The 25856-nt window shown below is 42.8% G+C and overlaps 1 protein-coding gene across 3 annotated transcripts in view; it reads left to right on the top strand.

Annotated features, from left to right (window-relative positions):
• Positions 1-25564, top strand: part of plekhh3 (pleckstrin homology, MyTH4 and FERM domain containing H3) — a 31562-nt gene extending 5998 nt beyond the window's left edge. For 2 of the 3 annotated variants that reach the window (XM_032536520.1, XM_032536522.1), the window contains exons 3-13: positions 7421-7515; positions 11140-11322; positions 13138-13295; positions 15860-15983; positions 17022-17319; positions 19705-19912; positions 20138-20274; positions 20862-20982; positions 21412-21900; positions 22047-22238; positions 23347-25564. In XM_032536520.1, the coding sequence (XP_032392411.1) occupies positions 7421-7515; positions 11140-11322; positions 13138-13295; positions 15860-15983; positions 17022-17319; positions 19705-19912; positions 20138-20274; positions 20862-20982; positions 21412-21900; positions 22047-22238; positions 23347-23517 (2176 nt within the window). In that variant the 3' untranslated portion in view covers positions 23518-25564. The remainder of the gene's footprint in view (positions 1-7420; positions 7516-11139; positions 11323-13137; positions 13296-15859; positions 15984-17021; positions 17320-19704; positions 19913-20137; positions 20275-20861; positions 20983-21411; positions 21901-22046; positions 22239-23346) is intronic. The other variant, XM_032536521.1, reaches the window with a different exon arrangement.
• Positions 25565-25856: the final 292 nt, after the last annotated feature.

Genomic DNA, 25856 nt, shown 5'->3' with positions numbered 1-25856 from the left:
TCATCTGTTTTCTCATCTGGCTTTCCTCATGTGCCTAACCTCAAATTTGTGCACATGCTCACAAAATACAATCAGTACAGACTTGTATGTATATTGACAGATGGTCTTTGACACTCTGCAGTGATACTTTGATTGCTTATGGATAATGCTACTGACAGCTTTCACTCATCAACCTCTTTTAAACGTTGGCTTTGCTTTTATTTGAGGCTGCATTGGCCAATAACATATCAATCTTCAACCTACAGATGATTGAGACCAATCATAGTTTAACTCCAGATTCCAGATCAGCAAATCCAATCACTTTAGAAGGCTGTATGCTCAAACTGCCCATTACAAGGAACCACTATGCGTCTTACAAATAATTAAATTCAAATGGTCATGGGGTTGACAAGTGAATGCAAGTGCCAATGAAAAGGAGTGATTCATGGAGGGCTGGATCCAGACTATTAGTGCAGGGCTGTGATCTCAGACAGTGATGTAGCCAGGCTCTGTTCCATTCTGTCTTTGGCATCATGCCCTTATCATCCCCCCACCCCTTATCCCTCATCCACAATCTCTACTGTACATCTGCCGACTCATAGGCAATGAGTCACAAACCTCGACCTGACAGACTATCTTACACCACAAATGTAAATAGACGAGGGTCTGCAACAATTTTCAACAAGAAGAGAGCTGCATCAGGAAGTGCGTAGCGTAGCTGAAGCTGTAACATTTTGTTGCAGTCATACAGGACGTGCTGTTTCTTGAGGCTTGAGGGAAAGAAGTAAGGCACGAAGTAAGGAGGGAAGCTGGGTGACTCAGTCCTACCTCAGCAGCACTCCCAGAAGAGGTGTGGCTCAGAGGTGTGTGTGTGTGTGTGTGTGTGTGTGTGTGTGTGTGTCACTTCTAGATTGTAGTGGAGGTGGCCCCAGGCCACATGGCATAATTAACTACTGGTTTTGAAGGGAGTGTGATAGAAGCCTGGCTGTAATCATCACACTGAGTGAAGAGATTAGAGAGTGTACTGCTTGGTCATTACCTGGCCAATGACTGGACACGCCCAGATGTTCAAATGTATAGATGGAGAGCCAAACCAGGCTCTGATAAGTGAGGGCATTGTGATGTAGCAGATGGTGCCATATCCTTTTTATCTTCAGTCTAAAGTAACAGGCAGCTTTCAGGGCAGCTTTCACTTCTTTTTTTAAAACCTTTATTAAGGAATTGAATTGAACTGTCCAGAAGGATACATTAATCCAAACTATTAGTTTAAATAATGGTCCAGATATGATGGTGATAAATTGGGGGGACTTAGGTTTTTCCTGCTAGACTGAGGTTAGTTTGGTAATGCTCAGATAATTAATTATGGTGCCGGCCTGATGTGGTTAGGAATGTTGAAAGGCCGGCCTCTGTTAAAACAGAGTGGTGAGTACACACTTCTGAGTGTAGGCCATTTCAGGAATAATCATAATAGTAAATTTAGGGCGCCTTTCGGAACACAAGGTTGCCTTACAATGCATAAAATGTTCTCCCAGAATGTATTTTGTATACAGTATGCTAACATTGTATGCACATTTATAGTCACATTCAATTTGTAAAATACCATAATTTCCATGTGTTGTACATTTTGAGCCTAAAGCTGCAGGGCACATGCACAGTCAACTTTAGTCATTATCAGTACTATGTTTTTCTCATATAGTAAAAATTACACACAAAATATGCTAAAAACATCTTGCTATCACTCTGAAAATGTAACACAGAACAAGCTAGAGTACATTTTCAGTAACAAGGTGGAGATGGTTTTGTACTATATGTCCATTTTTTTGTTGAGATAACTGACATTCGTCTCAGTTTCAAGAAACTGTACATCACTGTGTGAAGTAACCTGACATGGTTCTGCAGGTATGCATTCTGTGATTTGTGAACCCAGAAACTTTGAAATGACTACAATTCAATGTTATGTGCCTGAAGAGGGTCCAGTACAAAAACGTTGCCATTATCATATTTTTGCAAGTAAGACAGTGTGCGGGAGGTTTTCTTTGCAACTCTTAACCTACTTGTCCACCTCCTACGCAAGTCACATTGTAGAAGTACTAACTATTTTTCTGTATATCAAACATACAACAACACAGTTGATTTTTATGTTTTAACTCGGGATAGAAAAGCTCTTTTAGTTGATTAATGTGTAACTGCAGAGACCGATTTGGAGAGGCTGGGAAGTTTTCAAATGATAATATTAGTTTGGCCTGTGTCAGGAGTGCTGTAACTGTAACAGATTTGTTGTGTGTTTGCACTGACCTCTCGCAGCTGCAGACGGCTTACTGAGGGATTGGGTGATGGACATATCTCTGCAGGCAGACAGCGCGGGTCTCCCCTGTCTGTCTCTCAGTCAGCACAAAATGCCAAGCAGCCTGCTCCCTCCTGCTGTGCCCACACTCAAATCTATCTTACATCATCACTATTTTTTTTAATCCTCACTTTCCTGACTCTCAAATTCCTTCTCATAGCTGGGACAGAGAACAGAGTACAAACTGTACCAGAAGAAAGGGAACACTTGAGGACTTCTCCATCTCTCTGTCTCACCATTTGTTCCGTCTGCTTTCTCATTAGCCCCCCTTCTGCTTTGAAGGCTTTTGACAGACATTTTTTGGTGTTGGCTGCAATGGCTGAAAGAGACTATGTTTCAGATGTGTGGTGTGTGTGTGTGTGTGGTGTGTGTGTGTGTGTGTGTGTGTGTGTGTGTGTGTGTGTGTGTGTGTGTGTGGTGTGTGTGTGTGTGTGTGTGTGTGTGTGTGTGTGTGTGTGTGTGTGTGTGGTGTGTGTGTGTGTGTGTGTGTGTGTGTGTGTGTGTGTGTGTGTGTGTGTGTGTGTGTGTGTGTGTGTGTGTGGGTGTGTGGTGTGTGTGTGTGTGTCATGTGGTGTTTGCGTTCAAAAAAAGCTTAGAAGTGGGCCCCTGGTAATTGCCCGTCTGAGTGTCTGTCAACCATCCAACAATCCCAAACTAGTCCTGTTTACAACATCAGCAAATATAGAAAGTTTTAATTCACATCAAGTCTCACCATCAGGGTAAATTCATTCAAACCAAGACGTCACTCACTCCTTTGCTGTTCAACACTCCGTTTTTCAGTCACAAACTCAGACTTCCTGTCACACACACACACACACACACACACACACACACACACACACACACCCTTCCTCCTCCTTTCTCAAAACATGACTTTTTTTCCTCTCCCCTTTGCCTAGTCCAGAGTTTTTTGGCAGTGGTCTTGAGTAAACAGCGTATTTTTAGCTGGGAGGTCATATAGGCCCATTCTTAATCACCACATTCCCATTTTCCCACCAGCCCAGCTTCAGCCAGAGGCCCATGCAGACAGCCCAAGCAATGTGGGGGAGGGGATAGAGACTTGAGAGAGGAATGGATTTCCCACAAAGAGAAACTGATATTTTTCTGTTACGGTATGACCCACTGTATTTTAATGAAGGACATCTCCGATATTGTTTTTTCTGGTGCTTTTTGTGGATGTAAAACTGTGTAACTTGATGTATGGCTATGGCTGTCAGTTGTGTACACTTATGTGAGCCTAAACACCACGGAAAAAAGGCAGCTGGTTTGAGGTCATTTGTTTGAATGCCTTTTTGGACCCATCCAGACATTTCATCCATCACTTATAATTCTCCAAGTGATTCTGTGACACATCCACACAAGGGTCATTTTTTTCAACTGTGCATGTTCTTGTTGTCACAAGGACCCGCTCTGTATGCTGGGACATGTCTCCACTGTTTCCACCGCGGTCATTCAAGCCCGAGAGCAAGGACACCACTTTTCTGACTTTAATTAGCGTCTCTGCGTTTTGATTAGACCCTGGACTGAAATCAATTACTCATCGTTTCTAGCAGCCACCACCAGACAGACAAATCAACTCATTGTCCTGCTCATACTTGGTGGATTTAAGCATGTCCATCATTTTCACCATGAAAGGACTGCAGACAATATGCTCATTAGTTGTGATGACCATATTTCAGTATGTGCAGTAGGAGCAGTCCATATGTTTTTGCTTAAACAATGTTGCATTCCCACAATGGCGGTAGAATGGGAACAACAGGAAAACTTCCCGTTATTCAGACTTTTAAATTTGCTGAAACTTGAGCCGCATTGATAATAAACAACTAATCATTTTAGTCATTTTTTAACTATGAAATAGCATTTTTCAGGTTCATACTTGTGTTTTGTAATTGAGGATAAATGACCAGCATTGTCCGCCAAGATTACAGCTATCTGGCTTTAGCATGCAGCTACTGAATAGTTAGAAGTATGCTAACATTGGATTGTAAAGGAACGAAGAAGCACTTTGTACAGTCAAAAATCTGCTGGTAAAAAGCTTACAACCTAACCTCACAGCCACACAGGTGCTATCTACCTATTGTGGCACTTCTCAGGACTGTGTGGGCGTGTTCAGGCATGCTAATTCTCCTGCTGTTAGTTTTGCCGCACCTGTCAGGGCGGTACAATGTGCATGTTATCACTCTTGCAAGTACATGGAATTTGGTGACCACATGTAAAACCCAGTAAATTTCCACCCACCTGCCATTTTTGCAGATTAATATCATTTAATAGTTTGTAAAATTAAGTAAAGTTGAAGATTTAGGATGGATTCATTATTGGGATGCAACGGTGTCAACATGCATCATACTTGACAATCTCAAGCGATTGGGCTTTGCAAAAGAGAAAAATGTAAATCCTGTTTTCAGATTGATTAGATTAGAACGAAAGATTCCAGTAATACCTAAAGCTACTGTATACAACAGTTGGCCTGGTTTTATTGATTGTGCTGGATAGCCTAAAGTGTCCTCTTTCAATTGTTTTATTTTCTTCCACTTTCTTTTGCCATGTTCTTGCTCTTCCTTTTATCCAACTAGTCAAATAGTTGCTTGTAGTCACTCCCTCTCCCATCTGAGCTCTATATTGTTTAGGTATAAAAGAGATGTGAAATTGTATGTGTGAAATTGAGAAAGTATGGAACACATGAACTAGTAGTGGTGACAATTAGTGATGGTTAGATGACTATTGGACAGCTCATCTCATCATCAGCCAAATTTCGCACAATCTCAGAGGGCCTTGCTTTTTAAAAATTTTCAACACATTTCAAGCTTTAACAGTTAAGTAGTGTGACATTCAAATGATGCTACGCCTCTGCAGTAGCTGATGTTTAGTCCTCGAGGACAAGAAAGAGAGAAAGAGAGATGCTGTCTGCCGATGTGCATTCGCTCTATTCTCCGTGCTGTCTAATCCCCATGTCAAATTGTTTCCTGCACTCCACAGGAAGTTGCCCGCTTAAGGCCCCACCGTCACGGCCTTTGCTGGGGCTTTTGGGAATGTGGGGGCGGTAGCATGGGGGGCTGGCTGGGGTTGAGTTGAGGTGGGGTGTTTTAGGGCTGCTGGACAGCTGTGGAGATCCAAAGCCCCCACATCAACATTAAGCTGGTTGAAGTTGACTTATAAAGTATTTTAGGTTGAAGATGGGGGCAGACCAGTTCGGGGCAGAAGAAGAGATTTCTGTCTATTCTGGCAGTAAATGGCAAAATGCCTACCCTTCTTAGAATCTGCACACATTATAGCCAAGTTTCATTTTTTACTGCAAGAATATTCCTCCAAGATGTACGACCATGTGTGTACCACATTACCTCTTCAGTAAACTGTAAAATTGAAAGTCACATCTTTAATTTCTATAGGACTGCTGGTTCAAATCCTGCAGCAGGTTATACCAGTTGTTTCAGAATTGTTAGTTGTGATATTGAGATTTAGAAACTAAGTGTAAGGATTATTTTTATTGTTCTTGGCATTTTGGATGTAAGCCTATCACAGACAATAGCAATTATCCAAGGAACATAAACACTTGCACAGCAAGCTATATTCTCCAGTCGAGGCATAGTTTTTCTATAGATCTAAATCCTCTTCCATTTGGGCTACATATAGACTACCTCTGCCTGTCTGCATGCCTGTCTCTGTTATGTAGCAGGGGTTATTAACAGCCTCAAATAAGATATGTTCTGTGTTTATTTTATTGCCTATAAGTGGAGTCTGTGGAGGCAGTGACTTTCAGAAGTCCACGAAGGTTGCTGCAGTAGCAGGCGAGCCGGCTTAGTTATACAGCCTGACTGAGTATAATGTGACAGGATCCTCTTGACTCTCTTCTCACTTCTGCTCTCTGGTGTTGCCCTGAACCAGTTAAAATTCACTTAGAGAAAAACTGGCCCACAGTATAGTTTCACTGTGTCTGACCATTAGCTTGAATTAGAGACTGATGCCAGTCGGTTAGGCTCTACAACTTCAAATACTGTACATTTCCAAAATTGTATGCATTTATGCGTAATAGGCACTATCTGAGAATAATGTCACAGAGGTCAAAAAGCATGGTATATACAGCATCAGGTCAGCGCACACAGAAAGAAAGAAAGAAAGAAAGAAAGAAAGAAAAGAAATGGCTTCTGCAGTTATGTAAGCTGAGTCAAAGCAAATAAGGCTATATTTGGACTCATTGATTATTGCTGCCTTCCGTGAGGAGGAAACTTCAGAAATTATCCGATCAATAAAGATGTAAATCAGCTGGCGAAGGAGTAGGTAATAGGAGGCCGAAAATCCCTGGGAGGGAGTGCTTGATTCATTTCCTGAGCAATGATCTCGGAAGGAGGAGAACAAGAAGGAAGGAGGGGTTTGTACTTCACATGCTACTTAGACCCAGGAAATAGAGAAAATAAACAAGTAATTAGATAAATAAATGAGGAGAGATTAAATCTCTAAACAATCAAATAGAGTGGAAATGGGCCTTGGCCTGAGATAAAGTGTGAATTTGTCCACAGCATTGCTGGACCCAATTGTTGAAGCATCATTGTATGTGGAGGTAACTGGCGATGTGTTTTGTAAGGCATTCAAGAGAAAAGTAAGAACAGCGGCTCAGCAGATTTACAGATGTTTTTGATGATGTTTTTGGTTTTAACTATCCAAGGTTGTGACCTCTTGAACCTACTGCCTTCCTCAGACCGGCGTGAGCTGGCTGGCTGGGAGTCAGGCCGGCGTCGTTCTGTCACGTTTATTTTCAGTGGCTCGCTCGGTGCGGCAGCCAAAGTGATAAAAGAGAGATGAGCTGTCCACAGTGGCGTGGCATGTATCAGTGTGTGTGTTTGTGTGCTTGCGTGCTGCTAGGGAGGGAAACTGGGAGACCGCAAGAGGACAGATATTTGTGGCACTTCTTCCAGTCCCCCCTATGTGACCCCCACCTAAGAGTATCAGACAAGCTTCTAGTTGGCACAGTTTCACATGGGGGGGCAACTGTGTGTCCCTGGGCCAATTAGCTATCCAATGGGAGGGAGTAGTCGGGGAAGACTTGAGTTGAGAGAGAGAGAGAAGCAGTTATTTACATTCTCCATCTGCTCCTCTGCACAGGCACACTGTCTCAGAGGTAAATGAAGAAATGAAGAGCCTGGTCATCGAGAAGAGTAAGATGGGCCTGGAGGAAGAGCCTGAAGTGCTGGTCAAGGGTGAGTCTAAATCGCACTACAAAGACACACAAACAAATGCACATGACACCACCATTAGTCTGGTTTTCCTTGCCTGAATGTATGAACCTGCTATGAAATGGTGTTAATTGTCATCTAGTTGCTAAACATTCGATAGTTCTAGCTTTTTGCTGTTTTTTTGTTTAAAGTTAATGTTTTGATTATTTTTGGACTGGTTAGACACCACAAACCATTGGAAGGCATCCCCTTAGGCTCTTGGAAATTGTGATGGCCATTTTCACTCTTTTTTTGCCATTTTACAGACTTAACATTTAATACTGCTGCGTTGTCTTTCAGTTAATAAATGGGGTCCAGGGCTAGGTTGATGCTGTTCATCTCATTAAATATAGTAATATTTTTATTACCCTAATTATCTCTTTACTAGTACTGTCACAGCTCCATGCTGCACAGTGGCCCTGTAGCTAAACCCTCTCTGACCACATGTGGCACCGCTGCTGCTACCCCCCCTATCCCCCCCACTCCCTGCGCTCTCTGTGTCCTCATGTAAGGATAGCTACTGGCATCAGGAGCGCCGTCTTTGGTGTCTGATGCTTTTGAGGAATGATCTCATAGGATATTTCTGTTCGATTTCTTTCTTCGTTTTTCTTCTTGGCCTGCTACTGAAAGGCAGCAGTAAAATGCCAGCACTTGGATAAGTTACGTCCCATTTGGAATGGCGGCAGTCTGATTGCCTAATTATGACAGCAGTTACCATGCACCCTTGGCTAGTGCCCCTCCCTTACTGCTGTCCCCTCTCTGTCCCTGTCTCACTGTTAGAGGAGAAGGGTTTACCTCCAAAACAGAGGACAGCTACTTTCCTTGGGCCATTGATCACACTGTTGCTTGGGGTTTTAGCTTTTGCACCATGCCCCCATCCTCTGACCGACCACACTTTAACAGCCACCACAACACCTCAGGGCGTTAGATAATCCCTCTCATTTATGTGTGTGTTGCACAATGACATGTTTTCAACAGTTTCTCTATTAAGGCCTTGTTCAGAATGTTTTCATTTTTTAGCAGGGATTCCAAAATAGGCCATAAAATTGCAGATATAGAGTGATGATGGAAGGATGGATTGTTAAAGCCATGGAGTGGTGACAGATGGAGATTTTAAGGTTTATTGACATACCCTTGTTAATTTACAGTTAATATGAACTGCTCCTTGGCTTTGTGCATGACACAAATTGTTAGAATTCAACTTTTAAGTGAGGTGTCTCACTTCATTTAAAAGTTCATGGAACAAACATTCAGTGCTCAATCACGGGAGGTTTGCAGTAAAGAGATGGAAATAGAGATACAGAGAGAGCTTGCACAATCTGTGTTTGAAAGGGTAGGGCATTGGGGATCAGAAGTCACAAATGAAACAAATTAAGGGCGAGCCATGGTCCCCAGGGGAGACATTAGCAGGCCAAAGAGATGGTATCCAGATGGGAGACCATGGGAGGGGTGTACAGGGGACTGTGCTCCTCTTTCTGTCCTTTCACACTGTTTAAAGTTCTCAAAAGAGCAGCATCTGTGGGACATCCCACGTCTGTGACAGAGGCGTCAAGGTAGTAGGCATGCACTTCTCTCCATGTCTCTCACCCAATCTGCTTGTCTGCCTCCCAGTCGTACATCTAGTCTGTCAGCAAGCTCAGCCCGACTTACCTCATGGTTTTTTATTTATCGGGTTTTGATGCTGTACCCCTCTGATGTGGTGTTAAGTGCCTCCAGGGTTTTGCTTTAGGCTATATTGGGTAAGTTTATGGTGGGTTCAAACTTTCCACTTATATCATATAGAAGCATTCTTAAACAGGAAACATAGCCTGAGAGGCTGGGCCTTTGCCCCCCTCCTCTCTATTTATTTTTATTTTGGAATAGCAGTGAGGCAGTGGAGGCTTTGCACTGCCTGGGAAAACCACTTTGAGGCAAGGACAAAAACCGGGATAGAAGAGAATTGGGGGAGATGAAAGTAAAGAGGAATTAAGTGAGAGCAGAGGGAAGAAAGAAGCAGGCAAAATGAGCACTGTCTGACAGGTGGCATACAGCTTGCTAACCACAGAGGAAGCAGTGATGCTGGTGTGGCGTCATTGCCAATTTTACAGGGTAGGAAGCTAAAGGATTGTTCCTTTTTTTTCTTTTTTTTTAAAGAAAAACTCTCAAATACACGTGTACAAGCCATACACACATGCACAGCCACCCCACAAGTTGGAAAACTGCCAGTATATTGCAGTTCCCTGCCCCTGCAGATAGTCCCACCCTACCTAGTAGCAGTCCAGGTGGCCTGCTACTTTGCCAGCCTCTCCATCAGCCCTCTGGATGAACTATGACCCCCTACCAGGACTCTTCAATCCTCCTCCGTCTGTTTCTCTCTGGGCCGCATCTGGACAGAGCTCTGCCAAGCTAGTTTATTTATCTACTCTGAGATTAAATATTTATTAGGAACAATTTGCACACGTACTGTAGCTGAGGGGGAGGGAAGTTAAATGCCGTGGATCAGTGGATCTGGGCTGTTGCAGTCTTTCCAAATCCTCGGGACTTTGGGAACACAACAGTCTTGCATAGTAGAGCCAAGTCTGGCAAGACCAATAAGCATGCCTATGAGCTGTCTAAATGCAAGCCTGCCTTACTCTCTCTTTCTCTCTCTATTTCTCTCCTTTTCTCACTCTGTCAACCTCTAAAGTGGTAATTATGTTGGTTGCATGCAGGCTTTAATGCCTATGCCATTAGGTGGCTGTATTTTTATCCCCTAGTATTTACCCCAACAAGAAAGTCTCATACAGACTGCAACACACGTTATGGACAATTATATGCCTTGGGGATTATTCTTAGTGAAGACATGGTGCAGCAGCACTAGTTTAGTAGCTCCAGGACTTGCCCATCTACCACCCGGACCTTTCAAGGGCAATGCTCGTCCTGTGGTGTGTCTGATAGCATAGTAAAAGGCATGCCAGAAAGTATGGGTTAAGTGAAATTAAAAAGCATTTTAACGATTGGCAACTTACTTGATGCTGGCAAATGTACCCCAAGACTTAAGGTTAAAAGGCTAAAAAAAATGCTGTCAATTAAAAAATGTTGCCTTTATTATGTTAATTGAAATAGGGGTATACTCAAAGTAACTCTTTGGAAAAAGTATTTTTTTGTCATCAATAACAAAACTGGGGTCTTGGCATGAGTATCATCCAATGACAATATCCGGCCCCAGTGATGTTTGCTGCCATGTGGAGCTGCCAGTAAGTTATTATTTTCTCATTAGTTTTGTCTATCAGAGATGAGAAAACAGTGAAAAATGTCCATCACAATTGTCCAATGTCTAGAGCTAGAGCTAAAAATGTCTTGTTTTATCCAAATAACAGTCTAGAATTATACTGTACTATACTGTACTATAAAATAGGACAAGAAAAAGCAACAAGCTCTCACATTTGATAAATTTGGAAACCTCCAATCTTTGACATTTTTGCTTTATAAATTCATACACCATGAATCCATTATCAAAAAAGTTTCTAATTAATTTTCTGTTATCCAATTAATTGATTGATCAAATAATCATGGCCGTTCTACTGGCATGTAAGAGCCACTGTACTAAGTTGACTTGTCATATGATACCTGTGTGTATGTTATTTAAAGGGTGGCTGTTGCGGGAGGTGCGAGGAAACTGGATCAAGCAGCGTCGGTACTGGTTTATGCTGAGCCAGGATTCCCTCGACTACTACACCGGACCAGAGAAAGGAGCCCGCAGACTGGGCACGCTGGTCCTCACCAACCTCTGCTCTGTCATCTGGCCAGACAAGCAGACATACAAGGAAACAGGTGAGGGGCACACAGACATGCTGACCCACGCTCATGTATACCCACAATCTCTTTAGAGTCCAGTATAACACCTGTGTTAATTATTTATGCGGTGTAGTGATCATAGACATTTTTAGTAAGCTGTTCAGGGTTTTTTTTAATATGAAAGTGACGTCTTGTGGTCCCCTTTCCCTTCCCATAAGTGCCCTAATTCTGAGTAAGTTTGGGAAGCCCCAGCTCTGTTTGATCCAAAATGTGGCTCAACGTTGGTCTGAAAACCTCACATCTGAGTAATTAACAGGGGCATCTCCCTTCCCTTTCTGGAATGAAAAAATTCAAACACATAAAAGAGGAAAGTCTTTGCTGTGTGGGAAGAGACACAGGGGATGACTTGTCCTTTTTAAAGTCTCTGTAGTGCTCAAAGATGTCATCCATGTTGTCTTTGTTTGTCTGCCTGTCCATCAATGGAGGTGATTATGTCCTGCTGACTTCAGCAAACCACTCAAAATGTCCAAACCATTGTATAAACCCAAACATAGTTCTTACTAATTCAAAATGCCAGGGGACTTGTCTGGACAGAAGTGCACTTTCAATAGTGGCTTTGTCACAAGCTCTATTGGCTGTTTCACTACTGAACAACTTTATGTTCCTCATATGCCACTGAGAAAGTTGCATTATATATTTAGTTCCTCTGTGTATTTTCTGGTTGTCAGCACGACATATTAGTTCTCTTTATGGGTTCCATCTTTGGCATCATTGACACTTTACAGCAGCGTTAATATGTGGGCACCACACAGGTTCACTGTAGGCAATGGCAAACCACCACGTCATGATCTCAGTTGTAAAACCTCTTAATTTGGGTTTGTACTTTACCAAGAACGTTAACAAAGAAGGATGTGGTGCCAAGTCACGTAGCAGGAAAGGCAGATAGCAGCCGTGGGGATGCAGATCAGGCCAGGCTGCCTGGGGTATGTCTAATACTTCCTCTGCACAAGGAGGAAGCAGATCTTTTTTCACTTTTATTGCAGGTTGTCCAAAGAGACTCACTGAGGTGTTTAACACTTGTATTCTAACTCATAGAAAACTGATGTTGTTTGGTTTTGGTGTGTTCTGAGGTTCCTCTCAGGCTGACCTTTGATCCTCAATGAAACCGAGAGAGGAAGTCAGGGAGAGGGAGTCACGCCAGATATGCAGGGTGTCTCATGCAGAGAACATTTCACTGTTCTTGTCCCCATTTACTTAAAGTTATATAATGCTTTTTGTTTTTTTCCCTTTCCTTTATTGTAATACATATATTTTTTTTTTCTCACGTTATAAGTTTACAAAGTGAACAAGCCCAAAGTCCACCCAAAGGGACTTACCATCTTCCAGAGAAAACACTGTTCACAAACTGCTCCAAACAGCTCTATTGTTGTCCAGCTTTTACTTCCGTGACGAACGTGTGTCACTTTGTAACCCATATTATAATGCTTGCCTAGCTGCTAGCATGCATGTCCTTATACTCTGCAACTGACTAGCTAGCAGTACTTACTTTGCATGTGCAACTCCCAACAAAGATGGTACAGAAGTGAGATGCCTCACTCTGTAGCTAAAACAGAGAGCTCAACACACAGGATGAAAAGAGGAGCTGCAACAATGTGCCGTACAACAAATATATGGTGTTTTCTAAAGAATTAAACCACATAAACCTATTCTGGTACAACATCTTAATACAATTATGAACCTGAAAATGAGCCTAATATGAGCACTTTAAAATATCCTTTCAGATGTGGTGCAGTTTGAAGTTCAATGCCATAATGTCATTAAACATGTATTTATTTTGTGTGTTTCTTTCAGGCCACTGGAGCATCACAGTATATGGACGAAAGCACTGCTACAGGCTGTACACCAAGCACTTCAATGAGGCTGTGCACTGGGCATGTGCCATCCAGAAAATCATTGATACCAAAGCACCAGTGGAAACACCAACACAGCTCCTGATTCGAGACATTGAGGTGGGCCAAGCAACACACACACAAACATACACACCGTTGCTGTTGCTCCCCCCTGCTCTTTTACCATGGAAACCACACAATCTCATTGGGTTCGGGAGTCCAAAGTTTCCTCTGCTTGTTTCTCTCTTTTGAATGAGCTCATCTTCTTCCACCACATCGGGGCAGGACATAATAACAGACCTGAAGCAGAAAGGTCATCTCAAGACCAAGATATTTCCAGTTATTGTGTACTCAGAAAATTTGGATTAGTGGGTTTTTAAAGGATTTTGCTTTACCTTCTTACGTGGAAGGATAGTGAAGTGCATTTATAATGCACAGCCATATATTTTTAGACCAGGGGTTGCTACAGAACACAGCATGTTGGAATCTCATTGAGCAGACAGATGACTTGTCTTGCATCAGTCTGCCCCTAAGGCAAAAAGAGGGGCAGTTTTGGCAAAGGAGGTGGAGGAGGGCTCGGCGTGAAGCAGCAGGGCCAGATAAGCAGTCTTTTGCCCGGCCTCCTGTCTCCGTCATGTCTCTAATCTTAAAGAAAGTGTCTGCCCCTGTCTGCTTTGCCAGGAGGGGGCAAGATTATTTTTTGGAGGAGCAGAGGGGGCCTGCTTTTAAAGTGATCCTCAGTAATTTTTTTGCTTTCCCCTCCTTTAGTCTTTCTCTCAAACACTCTCTATGTGTTGCTTTCTTTCTGCCTCACCTTTGAACACAGGCACACTTTCTCAAATAGGCGAGGTATTTTCCCTCTCGAGTGTGAGATTAGTACTGCTGCTGCAAAAATCAAAGAGAGAATCAACAGAGGAGTCTTTGTGTGAAAAGAACTGCTTGCTTATCTTTAAAGCATAGATTCATGTTCCAGCCACAGACACAAGGGAGAGCAGGGATTGCAGTGTTAGCCTTGGACCTACAGCCAGAGGCCATGTGTCAAAGAGAGAAACATTGAGAGAAGAACATATTAGATGGGTGAACTGCTTTTCAATATTAAATCTGCCACACATGACATTTTAATGAGAAACCAACTGTGAATTTATTACTTCGACTAACCAGTTTTTTTCCCATCACAGTTAAGACACAGACTTCCTGGCTCAACTCTGACCTACTAGGACCTCTAAATAAAGCGGTTTAGAAAATTTAGCTAAACTCCTGGTGTGTTTACAACTTGTTTTATCAACTGACTTGGCTCCTCTGAACTTGCTGTAACTTCAGCAATGACTTTATCACGAGATCTTAACAATAACTTTGATGAGCACAATGTTTTCATAACCGATAGAAATGATGGGCAAAACTGTGATAACAAGTAAGTTGTAATTAACGAGAATTATCCTTTGAAGGAAAACTTAAGACATATTCACTTTAATGCTGAGAGTTAGATGAGAATGTTGATTCTACGCACATGTCTGCATGCCAAGTATGAAGCTACAGCTGGCTAAATTAGCTTAGCATAAGGAATGGTAACAACTATCATGACTAGCTCCGTCCAAATTTAATTAAATTGGCCCAGCAGAAGCTCACTACTTAACATGTTGTGTTTTTTAATCCATAAAAAAAGTGTATAAAGGACAACTCACAATTTCATAGGAGGTTATGTGCCAGACTAATTCTTGGACTAATCCAAGCAACTGGCAGAGACTCCAGGATGTTACTGGTCTCAGCCAAGAAAACATAACCCCCTGTAAAACAGCTAATTGTCATTTTACGTTTCGGTTTTTAATCGGTGAGCTGTAGAGGTGCCATTAGGCAGACTTTGGTACCTTTGGATACAGCCTGGCTACCTGTTTCCCCGTTACGTCTTTGTGCTAGCGTTAAGTTAAGTTACCCAGCTGCTGTAACTTTACATCTACGTGCAGAATTGAGAGTGGTATTAATCCTCTCATCTAGCTTTTGCCAAGAAATAGAATAAGCGTGTCAGGGGAAGACCAAAGGGAATAAGCGACAGTCTGTGGACCTAACTATTCATGTGCCGTGTATGAATTGTATCTGGGATGCTCTGTTGTATCCTGATTCACAGAGCTGCATCTCATTCCCACATCGCAAACAGACAAGCCTGTGTGCACCAAACACTTTAGAAGAATGTGTCAACTTTGCCCCACTAAGGAGGAGGGGAAGCAGTTTTGTCTTGTAGCCAGAGAGTAAGGATGGCGGGTTTGAGGGGGTTGCAGAGGTAGGAGAGAGCCAGAGCAGTGGCAATGTTACTAATGAGCAACAGGTGCTAGAGGGCAGTAGCATGAAAGCCATCCGTACCGCTAAAAGGCATCTATCCACACAAGCAGCAAAAGACACACGCATACTAAACTCATCGACACCAGCAGATAAAATGTAACGTGTCAGTCATGCTAGTGTGGTTTGCAGGGTCATCACTTGACCTTCTTGCTGATTTGAAAGTTGCCAGAGCTGAATTGTGAACTTGGTCAAATCGACCCCAGTCACCCCTGACCGACCAACACACTCAATCACACACTCACTAACTTGCTTCCAGGTTGGCTACAGGTATATTGAAGGCATATGAACGTTTGTTTTTTTACTGTAACTATCAATGTTATCGTCACATTTTTTTTCCACTTCTGCTTTAGGAGAATAAATTCAACCCTGAGGCAGTGGAGCACATGTACCAGCACAATCCCATCCTGAAGTACACCCAGGGCCCCCTGTATGCCCCTCTACTGCCCTTCCCATATGGCAGCCTGGAGCACACATGTAAGTAGTTAACATGTACATGTCATACATTATCATTGCAAAAATGTCTGAAGTTGCAGGTGAAAATGCTAATAATGGTAAACATATATTTTTTTATAATATTCAATAATCATTTGAAAGTAAATCATAAAACAAGTGCATTCAGAGCTCAGTGCTGATGGCTGAGTCTTTCTTAAAGTTGTTGTAATCTTGACTATATTAACAGTTATTTATGCTATCTAACAGAAACTTTCCACTCAAGTCTGAGTGTATATCCAGTTAGCAACCATTTTCAGCAACTTTCCATGCAAAGTATCTATTGCTAATTGGAAATAAGTGCAATCTCCCTTCTGTTTGAATTGCTGAGAGGCAGCATTTAGCACAATGCGATGCAGGACCATAATTGGCTTGTTTCAGTACAGTACAGTAATACAAGTGTATGTAATATTATTGTTTTATAACTTACATGCATGTTGCAACTAGATATTCCAATATATCGGCCGATATATATATATATATATATATATATATATATATATATATATATATATATGAAAATACAGAAACACTTAACAAAATATAATCCGATTTCCCTAACATTAGTTATTTGTAGTTATTTATGAGATCTCACTAAAATAATATGATAATAATTTGTTTTATTGTCACAAGAGAACAAAATAAAATTAAAATATATTAAAGTTCTGATAAAAAAAGTGTATAAAAATACAAACCTAACGGCCCCATGGCTTGAAAATGTCACTTTGCCCTCTGGTGGACAAACTATGCAACGCCAACACTCATAACATGGTTGACCGTCCGTTTTTATTTTTTAAATAGTCACTTATCAGAATCATTTATTTGTCATTATATATGATTCTGATGGAAGAAAAAAAAATTATCGGCCATCATAAATGCCGATACCGATAATTTGGGAAATTCCTAATTTTGGCCCACCGACATGTCAGTTGGGCTTTAGCTGCAACTCAATGACGTTTACACAACAAAATGTTAGCATCGTACAGATATCCTAAAAAATTAACAATCTCTTCCTCTCTCCAGACCATAGCGGAAAAGGCTACGGCTCAGTGCGTGAGGAGGCCGTGAAGCTCTTCAATTGCCTGCAGCAGCTAGAGTCGGCATGGGAGCCGGTTCCCATCATCCAGGGCGTGCTGCAGACCTGCCTCGACCTGCGGCCCCTTCGAGACGAGGTCTACTGCCAGCTAGTGAAGCAGACCAGCTACACGCCTGCCCCGTACACTGCCGCACACCTCCGCTATTGGCAGCTTCTCACTTGCATGAGCTGCACCTTCCTGCCTGGGCCCACCGTGCTCAAGTACCTGCGATTCCACCTTAAGAGGTAAGATACATGAAATAAAAAAAACATACTCAAATGTTGAAGTGCTGATACAGTTGACTTTAAAGATATAATATGCAGTATTTTACTAAAAAACAACGTATATATTAATACAAAAATGATCTCTCTCCAATCATCCCTCATGACCCACTGGAAGTGTGTGGCGGTGTCTGTATCCGTCCTCTTCCTGTATTTTCTTGTTATTTTCTGTGTGGAGGACGTTTATGGGTGTTAGCAAAGAGCAGAACCCCAGCCAATAACAGCGTGCAGGTCAAAAATTCCACTTTGAACAATGTGTTTGCCAAAAGTAAACAATACCTCCTACATATAATATTGATTTTAATACTATGTACATTATGTACATAGTATTAAAATCAAATACTGGCCACACGTTAAAAATGTACTGAGAAGTGAAGTAGTGTAGGTGTTACAGTATATAATATGAAAAGTTTGTTTGGTTCACCTCAGCTGAACATACTGCTTGAGAGCGTGAATCTTCTCGTTAATGCTATGTATAATATTGCTCTATTGGTTGTAAAATTAGAAATATGCCACTTATGCCACATTCAGGTGTGATTTATTCATGTCAAATCCTGCTGACTGGATAAAGCTGTTCACACCATCTCCTACTCGTACAAATGGAAAATGTTCCTGTTTTTGCTGGCTCTGATTTGTCTCAATGGGAATTATGATTTGTGGAAGACAGGTGGGAAACCGTACAGCAAATCCTTCGGTTGACAATTTAAATTAATGTAAACCATAACTGTAATATTGTAGTGTTTAATTTATACTCATGAAAATGGTTTTATGTTTTTTTAAGTTGTAGCAACATGATGCATTCTCACTCCCATAAGAATAGTACATCAGACCAGGAGTTGGTTATGAGGGAGAACAGGTTAAATGCTGGGAGATGAAGGTTAACCAGAAATGTGTAGTAGCAGGGAAAACATGGGGTCTAGACAGTGGACAAAAAGCAGGCGCCAGCCCTGCAAACTACCAGTTTAGATATAGTAGCGTGCTATGCCTTCACATTGTTTGCATGTTCCCCAGACAGATCCAGTGTTTTGGTGCTGGATTTACAGGTCTGAATTAGCCCGACTGTCAAGTATGCTAATCTAAGTTATTAGCAGTGCTAATCTCTTGCTCTAGATTTTCTGTCTAACGCCATACCATCAAACCACTATAGTTTTCTATCTATATGTCTGGACTGGGAACCACCCTCTAGCTAATGGAACAGTTGCATGCAATGGAGATTCATAATAACCCTGTGGAACTCGCTGGCTGTGTGTTTTGATACGTACTGTAGAGCCATTGCTCTCACGCACTCTCACTCTGTGGATCTGTGCTGAGGCTGCAGCTGGGCAGAGCTAAGACTGGAGCTGGGAAGTGGGCCCAGAAACCCTCCTCCACTCCCCCAGTGCCCTAAGAAACCCCCCAGGGAATGTCTGCTGTCAGAGAGAACAGACCAGAAGAAAGAAAGCAGAGGAGGAGAGGGTAAGAAAGGAGGAAAGAGCAGAAAGGGGTGAAGACAGGAGAGAATAGGAAGGATCCCACAGCCTCAGTGGAACATTCCTAATTATGTTTCAGCATGACAAATCCCACCCTGTGGCCATATCGTTATGAAAGAGTGAGACATTGGCGGGAATGAGAGGGCCTCTCTCTGTCTGGCAGAATGTTTGAGGCCCTCGTGCTCCTCTCTCTCTCTCTGGCCTCCGTTTTGTGTATTTTGGGACGAATATCGTAATATAATTGTTTCCTTCCTATTTTTCCTTTGTTTACACAAGGCTGAGCTCACTACCCTGTCAGGTTGAATTTCACACCTTTCACACTCCGCAAAGTGTGTGAGACTTCAGGCTCCAGTTGGAGTGTGCTGTCCACTGCCTTTGTGTCCCCTCTTTTTTAAAACAACAGCACACACACTCACCTACCTCTCCTGAACACTCCACTGGGAGGAAGTGGCAGGTCACTCTGGTTCACAGGAGCGGAAACACCTTTTCCATATTCGTGTGCTACCCAAAGTCAAACATGTTTTCTTTGCCATTTTCCTTTTTCTTTGAAGGATTGTTGAACCTTTTAAGTCCCTAAGAGCTAAAGTGAGAACATTTGTCATTCCTCGCCTCATTGACTTTCGAGCATTGCCAGCCCAAAGAAAATAAAGAACTCTGTTGAATCAAAAGGATGACGCAAGTCTGTAATCAAAGCACAACACTTTACAGACTTTAAATCACTGTTAACATCACATGCATTAACAAGTTCTCCCTTTTTATGTATTGAATAAATCAAAATGCTTTTGATAACACACACACAATAACACACACACACACACACACACACACACACACGCGCACCTTACGTATCCACCCGTCTCACTCTCACTCTTTCTTGCAGGATCCAGAGCCAGAGTCCTGAATCTGAGATGGATAACTATGCGTCATTCATCAGCGAGGCTCTGGAGAAGACCAAGTGTCGGGAGTGTGTGCCATCCTGGGAAGAGATCCAGATGCTGATGAGCCGACAGGAGATGCTGTGCACTGTGCACTATCCTGGCCCTCTATCCTGCCAGCTTTACATCAGCTCACACACAACTGCCAATGAGGTTTGGGAGCATGTATCTGTATTCTACATTATAACACAACTTTTCTCAATCTTTCAGCTTCTCACGTTCTTGTTTAAAACATCCTAGCCTAATCAGTCTAGTGACATTACTAAACCATAATGACCATATAAATTGCATTCCTGCCTCTTCTGTTTTCACTCTTAAAATGTAACGATTTTTGTGTCCATTTGTCTTTTGTACTCACTTCCCCTTGCCCCTCACCAGGTGGTTCGAAGGATGCAGGAGAAGCTCGGCCTGCAAGAGAGCAAAAACACATTTGCACTGTACGAGCAGAATGCACTGTGGGAGCAGCCAGTCGCAGGCAGCGCTCTGATTGCTGACATCCTGACCAGGTTTGAAAAGTAAATGTCAATTTTCACCTTATAAAACAGAACAGATAGACAAGGTTGTGGGGAAATAAAACCAAGCAGACAGACATGCCATCAAAACACCTTGTCTAAGTCCGGCAGGAATCTGAGCTATTTCTCACTTGTTAGATGAATGCGACAAGAGCTGTTGGTTGTATATTTATCTTCCCTAGCCCAACTCTCATGCTGAACGTTATCCAGTATCCTTGATAACTGGTGACCTTGTCTGGTCTTGTTGGTCAAACATGACACCATGCTGGGAAACTGGACTTGTGTCACTATTTCTGTCAGTCACTGGATAGCCAAGGTGAAGCTGATGTCATTTGGTTGTACAAGGCAAAGTCTCGAATGAAACGATAAGGCATCCAGCTGGAATAAAAGGGACCTGTGTGTACTTCTGTGTCCTCAGTGTGCATAGTGACAGAGTAAACATGAAACTCAGCGAACCGTTAAGTTACTAAACATTAATATTACACATTGAGGAGGCAATATCCTGTAACATATTAACATCAAGGCTTACAATTCTTGGTATACCATTTGTATGTTCCCTTTCTAACCAACTCTGTCCCTCTTATATGCAGCCTCTCCACCAAAGAGTCAGAGTCTGAATCCCAATGGAAACTGTGTTTCAAGCTCTACTGCCTGTTGGATCCTGACAGCATATCAGTAGACAGCATTGAGTATCTCTTCCTCTTTGAGCAGGTAATGGAGCAGAACACAACTCCTCAAAGGGCAAAGTCCTTCCTTTGAGAGTGACTTTGTTATGAGTGGCCATTTCAGTGCTGATAATAAGATATAATTTATTGTTCTGCAGTGATTCATTCCTCGTATTTCATTGTTTTTACTGAACAATCATTAATGTCTCATGGGCTGTGATGCAATAAAGCACAGCGCATAAAAAACATGACTAAGAGCACTGGCTGTAGTGCACAGGGGGAAAAGGCAGCTTGCACTGGCTTCATTAGAACTCTTTTTCTGAGGACTCTCATAAAAGAGTTACGGGACATAATAAAATAGGGTGGGGTAGAAAGGATTGATGGCAGGACTGAGGCTGTTACTGACAAATTGTGCCTTCTTTTTGTCCTGTTCTATCTCTCGTTGATTGTCCTGGGTTTGGCCTTTGCACTGCAGTGCCATGAGATGGTGGTGCGTGGCCAGCTGCCAGTATGTGAAGAGGACCTGCATGTCTTAGCTTCCCTGAGGCTTCAGTGTCTGATGGGTGACTTCAGCACACATGCCCCCTGCCCTCCTCTAGAGGAGCTTTTCTCAGGTCACGTTCTAGAATCTCGAGTCCTCATGTCCCTCTCTGCACCCCAAACCCTGCCTCCTTGTCAGGTGGCTGCCCAAGGCTGCCCCACGACACAGCGCTTCCACACGGGCCTCCTGGCTGGGGCGCTGTGGAGCCACACAGCTACAGCAGCGCACAAGCAAAAGGTGGAGCAGGACATGCGTCTGCGGAGTCGGCTGAAGGAGGAGGGAGCAACTGTCATGGTATCCATCTTGGAGCATTGGAAAGGTCTAGCCGGCTACAGCCGCAGGGACAGTATGGCTGCCTACCTCACAATTGCACGCCAGTGGTCTGGCTTTGGATGCACTCTTTATGAAGTGGACTTTTATATTGTGAGTATTGTGAGGTCACCTTTAGTTTTATTGTTGGACTGAAAGATTTTTCTCCCTCAGTGTTGAAGAGTCACTTAGACTCTTGAGATAAACTAAATGATAATTTTGAGCGTGTCTGACATATGCTTACCTCTTCCTGCCTCCAGAGTTCGACAGGGAGTTTTTCCCAGAAATTGTGGCTGGGTGTAGCTGCTACATCCGTGTCTCTGTATCGGCAGGGTGAGGCAGAGGCCCTTGAGTCCTTCCCTTATGGCCAGATCTGTTCTTATGGCGTATCCAATAGCAACACCTTCAAGATCACAGCTGGGGATCGGGATCTGCTGTTTGAAACCACCAAGGTATAGTGGCTCACGCCCCAGTTTAGAATGTACAGGCTGAGACTTAAATTAAGCAAAATCTCTTATTAACGGAGCTGTTTCTATAGGTTTTACTATATATCTCCACTGTAGTCAGGATTCAGTTTGTGTACTGGCTGTGCTGTCTGCTCATGATAGCCCCCTGCCTCCAGCTCTCTGACCCAATTTTAAAACACTCATTTGTTTGGTCTAAATAGAGAGCACACAACCTGCCCCTGCACTCCAACCGATGCTAACCAACTTCCTGGCATTAAATGGCAACTGGGGGGGGGGTTGAGTTTTATTGCAGCGGTTAGATTAAATTATTAGGCAACATTTCTCAGAAATATGGATGTTCTTCCAAACAGATTTTTTTCAGTAGAGAACAAATCTTGCCTTTCACAGGGCAGATTTGCTTGCATCTTCCCACACGGAACAAAAAATCCCTCTCTGATCTCTCATGGGGCACAAAAGTGGCTTTTATTTATGTATTGGACGCACAAGCGAGTTGAAGCAGAGCCCAGTGAGGCTCCTACTTTTATGAACTTAGGGCCTCATATTGCTTTGACATGAATGTGCAGTGTTTTGAGCTTCTGGGCAGGAAAAAATAGAGAACAAATTTGCAGGGGGTGATTATGGTGAATGGTGAGTGCAAGATTAGCTACTTATTCAAGAGCTACAGTTAAAGTTAAAAAAGTAGGTGTAGGTTAAAACTCAAACTGTTTCTTACACAGCATTAGCAACACTAAAGTAATGGTTATGGTGGCTTATAGTGGTTTGGTGGTCATGTCCACCAAGGTCAGGGTAACGGAGAGACAGATGAACTCCCCGCAGTGCCCTTTTTTTTTCTGCAACAGCTGCTGAAAGAAATATGTTAAAGTGATGAAATATCTACACACATGTAAGGCGTCTTTTTTCTGATCAAGGAGTGTGTGTGTCCTCCAGAATCTGCCAATGATCATCCTCGGCTTCTGGAGGATCCAGTTTTTCTCATAGCTGGATGACATCATCGGTCTCCACCCTCCTGTGACAGTGCCAGACAGACACTGAGACTGCCACCAATCTGACCTCTCTCTCTCTCTCTCTCTCTCTCTCTCTCTGTCTGTCACAGCTGACTGAGATCATGCAGCTGATGAATGCGTATTTCAGTGCCATCCATCGCCAGCAAGGGAAAGGGCAAGATGCGGACATCACCATCACAGAAAGCACAGAGGTGGGATTCCATCACCTGGCCTTGACACAAACACCCACCCTCCTGGAGCTGCCCTCGCACCCAGTTTGAGAGGGAGCCATACCTGGACACCCCCAAACCCCCACCGTCCTAATTCACGTGGCCCCTATGAGGCCCAGCCTCAGTCCTCAGGACACCACACCTCCTCCACTGGGAACGGCACGGCAGCCAAAACAAAGAGAGGGCTGTTTTCGCTCCCCATCCGTGAAAATAAACCCTTGCTGAGCTTTCCAGCTAAGGGAGCTGGCCGATGAAGGAGGGAGGGTGCGGGAGGGGACGGGAAGGCAAGGGGGTTCTGTTTTGCAAGTGAGGCCAGAAACCAATGCGGTTGCTGATGAGCTGTCACACACACTCCACCCCATCCTGTCACGCAATCAACTCTGTTACCCTACATGGCAACACCCCCACCCCACCTCCACCCCCCTTAGACAATGTGAGACATTGGCATGAACCTTGCTACATCAAGGAGAGTTAGGACTTATGGCAACAATAAGCAGTGGTACTCCCCTCATGAAGGTATGGCTTAGAATGAAAACACTACTCTCTCCTTTCTCTCTTGTTCTCTCTCAAAGTGTGCCGTACTTGTTTTGCCTTTCCTAGAAGGCAGTCGTCCCTCATGCACTGCTGGAATAGTGTTGAGAACATTCAATGACACACACCCTCCCATCTGTGGTTCTCTCATTCACACACACATACACACTAACACACTCTCTCTCACGTGCCCTTATGCTGACATGTTCATCAGAGACGGTCCGTTTTCATAAGTTCCCTGCCGGGTTTGCATTACCTGGAACTGTTGATGCAGTGAGCCATGTGAACTTGTAACTGGAAACAGATGGTGAACTCTGTAGCTAAGTCACTTTGGCTGCAATTGCCATTGACTCTTACCTATGGGATTGTGTATGTGTGTGCGTGTGTTTGAGAGAGAAAATAATTTCCTGGATTACATTCAGGATCTGAGTCTGTCACAGAAACAAAACAGATTTCGCCGTTTCTTCATTGTTTCCATCAAATGCCCTCTTGTGTCTTTCGTCGTGCTGCTTGTCTTGGCTGTAATCCTCGACACGAAACTTGGTTCTACCCTAATGCAGCTCTACTCTGCTGAAAATAACAGGTGCTTCTCTGTTTATTATTGTTATTTTCACAATGCATACTGTATATAATGGAAGAAATTAAATTTACGAGTACACATAAAAACCCCTAGTCAGAGATCTGGATCATAAAAGAAGAAGTGACGCCGTATTTACCATGCAGTTCCCCTGCTATTTAAACCAAAACTTTTTAAAAACAGGCCATGGATGCTTTTGTAGTATTATTTATGCAAACTTTGCTATTTTCTCTGTGCTTTGTCTTAAATGCAGACCCAGATTTGTTTTCTGATACGTTAACCCTGCATTCCCCTTGATCCTCTTACAGTTCAGATGTGTAAATCCTGTGTAGCTCCGTCTTTGTGTTCACTGTTCGAGTGTTCTTGTGAAGCCAACGTTTCGCCAAGTCATGGGTTTGAGCATGGACCAAAGATGTGTTTTTTTTTTAAATGAGCTTTTATAACAAGAAATGATCCCAAAACAGACAGATACCCCAATTTGTATTTTGAGTGTTTTCACATTTACTCATTTTTCTTTAAACTTGAATGTCAAATATAAAAGCATTCTGTTGTATACATTGTACACCATATTTTAATGTAGATGACCTTTTTAGAAATCTCAGACCATAGATAAACTTTGTAAATATAATTTTAGAGTACTGTCTTTTACACAAGCCCATGCAATAACCAGCCTCAAGACGTATGTCTTCTCACCATGAAAGGCCTTGACGAGTCATTGCACAGTCAGCCCCGTTTCCTGCTTACAATCAGGTCTTTTGCTTTTTCTACCGCAGCTGCAGGCAGCTCCAAGCTACAAGTATGGAAATAAAATAAATCAAAATGCGGATGTTTATGCTTTGTTTTAAGCTTGTTTGTATGCTGCATGGTACCTTTTTTATGTAATGTGTGTGTATAGTTAATTGCACTATTGTTTGTTTTTAACTAACCTGGAAGTGCAATAAAAAAACTAAATACTGTATGTAATTAATAAAACGGCACCATTTTACCATATTTAGTGTTTGGTAGTGTTGTTCAGCCTCAGCCCTCATTACATTTTCAGAAAACGTGCTTTCTTGTACCTTGACTAGTGAAGCAGTGTAAGACTATTGTTTTCAACCAGACATTTTATAAAAGGCTGAAGTTTGGCGCCAGGAGCAGAGCCGAGAGCTGCCTCCCCCGAAGCTTTTCCTGGGTAAAAACAATAGCTGGTTGAGCAAGCGTTGCTAAGTGCCTTTACGTTCCCCTGTGGTAATGAGCCTTAACTGAGTTAGATGAATGGCCACCAATACACTGCAGCTCCAGG

This window comes from Etheostoma spectabile, chromosome 15 (genome assembly GCF_008692095.1).
Source record: "Etheostoma spectabile isolate EspeVRDwgs_2016 chromosome 15, UIUC_Espe_1.0, whole genome shotgun sequence".
Classification (NCBI taxonomy): Eukaryota; Metazoa; Chordata; class Actinopteri; order Perciformes; family Percidae; genus Etheostoma; species Etheostoma spectabile.
Note: the sequence above shows the minus strand (reverse complement) of the source record. Positions and strands in the feature narration are given on the sequence as shown.